General features: G+C 38.4%; 1 protein-coding gene across 1 annotated transcript; it reads left to right on the forward strand.

Moving 5' to 3' along the window:
* Positions 1-302: 302 nt before the first annotated feature.
* On the forward strand, positions 303-1,868 carry LOC149146158 (protein ENHANCED DISEASE RESISTANCE 2-like). Its single transcript, XM_089448869.1, has one exon. The coding sequence runs from the start codon at positions 451-453 to the stop codon at positions 1,405-1,407; it is 957 nt and encodes a 318-aa protein (XP_089304995.1). The 5' UTR covers positions 303-450; the 3' UTR covers positions 1,408-1,868.
* Positions 1,869-4,958: the final 3,090 nt, after the last annotated feature.

The raw sequence follows: 4,958 nt of genomic DNA on the forward strand, positions 1-4,958 counted from the left end.
GATATTTAAATCAAAAAATAAAAACACCTCACGTGTGTGACGTGTCATGTGGGGGATATTCAAATTAAAAAATAAAGAAAAAGCTCATAGCTTATTTCACCCGACCTGTCGCTTTCTGGATTTTGCCTTAAATGTGACACATGATGAAAGTGGGAGTAACTCAACCCTCTTGACCCAAAAAACACACGGAATATCCGCGAAGTAACCACGGAGAGAAGTAACCATGGGTTAGATTTGGTAAAACTCTGTGAATAAAAAAAAATCCACAAATGACTGAAAATATGGATTATTAATATGATATTCATACCACATGCACACACCACTCATCTCGTCTCCCCTTCCTCTGTGGACTGTTTCGGCACTGGGTTTACAAGTTAGCAATTCTGGTGTGCTTTTCATCCGAGTAAAGTCGATTTGTGATTTTTTTGCCTTGTTCTTCTTCGGGCTTTGATGTCTCAATCTCATAGATTCGAACCCGCGACGGGTCCAGAGACAGATTGGAAGGAAGAAGTCCTGCAAGGGGGTTCGCTGCAGCAGGTGGATCCCGAAGATGGTGTCAATGGCTGGTCGTCTCCTCACGGAAACCTGTTTCACGTCCGGGGTTCGAATTATTTCTCCAGGAAACAGAAAGTTCCTGCTGGAGACTGGTTGCTGAAACCCCTGGGCATGGACTGGCTCAAGGCCAATTCGAAGCTCGACCATGTGCTCTCCCGCCCTGATAACAGAGTGATGGCAGCGTTGAGCAAAGCCAACCGCGACGGGAAAGGCCTGAAAACGTTTGTTTTTGCTGTGAATTTGCAGGTTCCCGGCCGGGAGCCGCATAGTGCCGTATTCTATTATGCGACTGACGATCCAATCCCGGTGGGTTCGCTTTTCTACCGTTTTATCCACGAAGATGATCATTTTAGGAACAGTAGATTCAAGATCGTGAACCGCATTGTGAAGGGCCCATGGATCGTTAAGACTGCCGTGGGCAATTATGCAGCTTGCCTGCTGGGAAAGGCGCTGAGATGTAACTATATAAAGGGTCCGAATTATTTTGAAATCGACGTGGACATCGGGTCCTCTGCCCTGGCGAGCGCCATTCTCCACCTGGCTTTGGGGTATGTGACTTCTGTGACCGTCGATATGGGGTTTCTGGTGGAGTCTCAGACCGAGGAAGAACTCCCGGAGAGGCTCTTAGGGGCTGTTAGGGTTTCTCAGATGCAGATGGGCTCTGCCGCAAGGGTGGATGTCGTTGCTGCGGAGGACCGGTGCGGTGGAAAGCCGTCGGGGGAAAATTATCAGGGATCCGGGTTTCAGCGGAACAAATTCGGTAGGGGTTTTTCACTTCTGAAGAATGCGCATCCTCAGAAGGTTGAAGCTGAAGCTGCTGAGGAAGAAGCCAACAGAAAACATGTTAGCTGAATTTCCTTATAAAGCCTCTATAAAGCCCCAAAACTAGTATATATACTAGTTTACCTCCTCCATTTTTTCCACGAGTCCACTGTTCAGCTGATGAGCTGATACAGTGCGAAGTGGGAAGAAACGTTTCCTGAGTTTTATGTAATATTCCTGTTTAACTTCTTTCTTGTCTTGTCTTTTAGCTCTATAGGAAGCTGCTAGTCATTAAATTCATCCTTGATCAGGCTGTTCTGTATCGATTTCGCATGATCGCCCTTGGCTGGTGGAGCCCTTTGTTTTCATTATGCTCATGCTCACTGATTCTGCCTATCATTCCATATAAACGCACATTAGCTGTGGCAGATGTAGGTCTAGATGTGGATCGTTGAGCTCACTCATGAAGAAGATTAAGATGTATGCATTACTTCTCGCAATTGAGCTGTTTAAACGGAATTAAAGGAAGATATCTATGCCGTTATCAGGGAGATCTTATGTGCGCTGACTAAAATATGGCAATCATATACTGTTTGGATAGGTTTGAGAAAGTTGTTTTTGTTTAGAAATTGCAGTTTTTGTGAATAGGAATGCGTTAGAACTTTGGGTTAGAAATACATGCAGTCCTTGAAGCATCCTCAGTTATAGTTTGGACTGTTTTATTTTAGTGATAAATACTTGTTTCAGTTCTATTTAATAATCGTTTCAGTTCTATTTAATAATCTATTTTGAGAAGATCCAGCACTTCATAAATTTTGCATTTAGCGTTGCATACTTGAAAATTTACTACTACTTAGAGAGATATAACAAATATGATTCAGTGTAACGTTTTGTCTTTTGAACTTAATAAGATGTGGACGGAGTCAAATTTTAAGACTTGCAAGCCTCATGAAAGCCTCTGTATATGATTACTCTGCATGTAAAGTTCATGGCATATAAAGTTTGTCGTTTAGAAGATATGCCGTAATAAAAGAATAATGCTAGAAATAGCCGGATAAACTTGTTTTGGTTATCATTAATTCCTGCTTTCACTCTATCCCTGTTCTTTTGGGGGTTACATTCATGATAACCTAGTAGTAGAAGTTCATTAAAGCTATCGTTTCAGACAAGAAAGGGCATTTTATTTGTTTTCCTGCCGAGGGTAAGTGTGCAGGTTCTAGTTACATTTTTGACTGATGGAATGCTATTTGTTGAGAGATTTTGTAGCTGCATGTGGCTTTTTTCTTTCAGGTTTCCTTTCTATGTAAGATTTAGCTACCTATAGTGAACAATGTAATGCCGAAAAATAAGGGGTGTGATTGTAAAAAAGGAATTTAGCCATTGATATTGTTATAATGCAAAGCAAGTTTATTGCTACCGCCCTTGTTTATTTTTCCAAGCATGATAAACATACAGTTGCATGCAGTTATCAAAACCTGATTTCCAAGCTAGGGAATTTCATTTGAATATATTTGCCTTGAAAACTGGGTAGCGCTAGTGGGGCGGTGGTTCAAGTGCTTATTTATACATAAAGTGATGATGACCAGTGTATGCTGCTTTGGTAAATTGGATACTGATTCTTAAATAAAACGTTTTAAAGAATTAGAAACAGAAAAACCATGGTAAGGAAATCTTGACAAATCTGTTTTGTACACAAACCTGTATTGAATAATTCAAAGCTGCAGAGGGCAGGATAGGCCATGTTAATTCCATTTAATAATACTCTGTATTAAGACATAATTAGGAAACCACTTGGGTGGAACTAGCCAAATGACTAACAACATGGTTAACAGGTTGAGTTAACCTCTTGGGCTACCCTCCTGCAAGCATAACTGTACTTTCTTGTAGCTAGATTCTGCTGACCACCTCTTATACAAATGTAAATCACCAGACACCCCCCTACATTTGAAGTTTAGTAATCTTTGAATATATGTATAGATATGATTCATTTTAATGTGCTGTCTTCTGAACTAATTAACTGAGCCGAATTTCAAAACAATTAGGATTTTTGTTTATTTTTTTTACCCCGTCATGATTGGCAAGTCTTTGGAAAGGAGGGCCTATGATTACTCTATAAAATTCTCAATTGCTCACAGGAGGTCTGCTGTAAAAAAAATAATGCTAGGATCAGCCAGATTTGTTTCGGCTGTCATTAGTTGCAGGTCTAACTCCATCCCTCATTCTTTTGTGTTATAATCATGAGAATCTAACAAGAGAAGTGCATCTTTACCATCCTTCAAACTTAAGACATGAAAGAATTTATTTGTTTCCCCTTTGAAGTTAAGTGTTCAGAGTCTACTTGCAGTGAGGATGGAGGGAACATGTAATTGGTTAGGAGATTTTAGTTATTAATCTTTTAGCATACAAATAACTATTATAGCTACTTTTCTATGTGATATTCAGTTATATATTTCTGAACAATGCAATATTGTAAGATTTAGCTATAGATATTGTAATAATGCAAAATCATTTTATTGTTACTGGGCTAGTTTATTTTCTTACTGAGAGCCGAGTGCTGAGACAGGGAGGTTTGTTTGGATATGTTGGCTTGACTACAGTGATGGCACTAGTGGGAGAGGTGGGGATTTTTGTTTGATTACATTTTGCTTGAATACAAGGGTAGCACTAGTGCGATAGTGATTCGGGGCCTTATTTATGGATAAATTGGTAAGACTTGCTTATGTTTCTTAGGTAGGTTGGACCCTGATTATAGAATACTCCCTTTTCAATCATTAGAATTAGAAAAAGATGGTAAGAAAATCTTTTTTCTGGATGATGGTAAGAAAATCACACTAAAAAAACTGCAGAACCATATGCATTGACAATGTCCATTGACATTCAATCATATTGTAAAAGAAAATCTTTTTTCATTCACATTTAAGAAAATATTGTAATTGACATTCAATGTTTTTTTAGTGTGATTTTCAATTACATTTAAGAATATTATTGTAGTGGGACAAAGTTATGAAAATTTGGTAGAATTTTGATACGACAGTTTAGAATATACTACAATTTGTATATACTACAATTTGTGTATATATGGTTATGAGGAAGAATTTTGATACAGCAGTTTAGAATACACTACAATTTGGGTAATGTTTATGAGGAAATTTCCATCTCATGAATTTCTCAATCTCATGAATGGGAATTGCATCAAAATAAGGTTTTATAAAGTAATCATAGAATTTTAATCTCGTTGTATAATTTTGCATTAAGTAATCATAGAATTTTAATCTCGTTGTATAATTTTGCATTATTCCTAGAGGAATTAAAATTGGGGAAAAGAACAAATCTCTAAGGTGCAGATCAGATACATATCTCTATTGACGGGATGCAAATTTGTAAGCCTTGAAGTTCCAATTCCCAGATCAGATACATATCTCTATTGACGGGATGCAAATTTGTAAGCCTTGAAGTTCCAATTCCCAAAATCTCTCAGGTCGCTAAATGTGATCACAAACCTTGTCTTTTACTTGGCAAGGGACTAAGCCTTGCAGAACACCCAAAATGGGTGTAGATCATCAACTCCAACGATGTTTCTCACAGGTGATAGAGTCACGGGCCTTGGAAACACTGAAAATATCATATAGTGTGTGTTTGCT

The sequence above is a fragment of the Pinus tabuliformis genome, chromosome X (assembly GCF_031772625.1).
Source record: "Pinus tabuliformis cultivar Carrire ecotype Pingquan chromosome X, CPIR1, whole genome shotgun sequence".
Lineage (NCBI taxonomy): Eukaryota > Viridiplantae > Streptophyta > Pinopsida > Pinales > Pinaceae > Pinus > Pinus tabuliformis.

Excerpts from the sequence above, each read along its gene's own strand:
- LOC149146158 (XM_089448869.1), top strand. The coding sequence starts at position 451 with ATGTCTCAATCTCATAGATTCGAACCCGCGACGGGTCCAGAGACAGAT.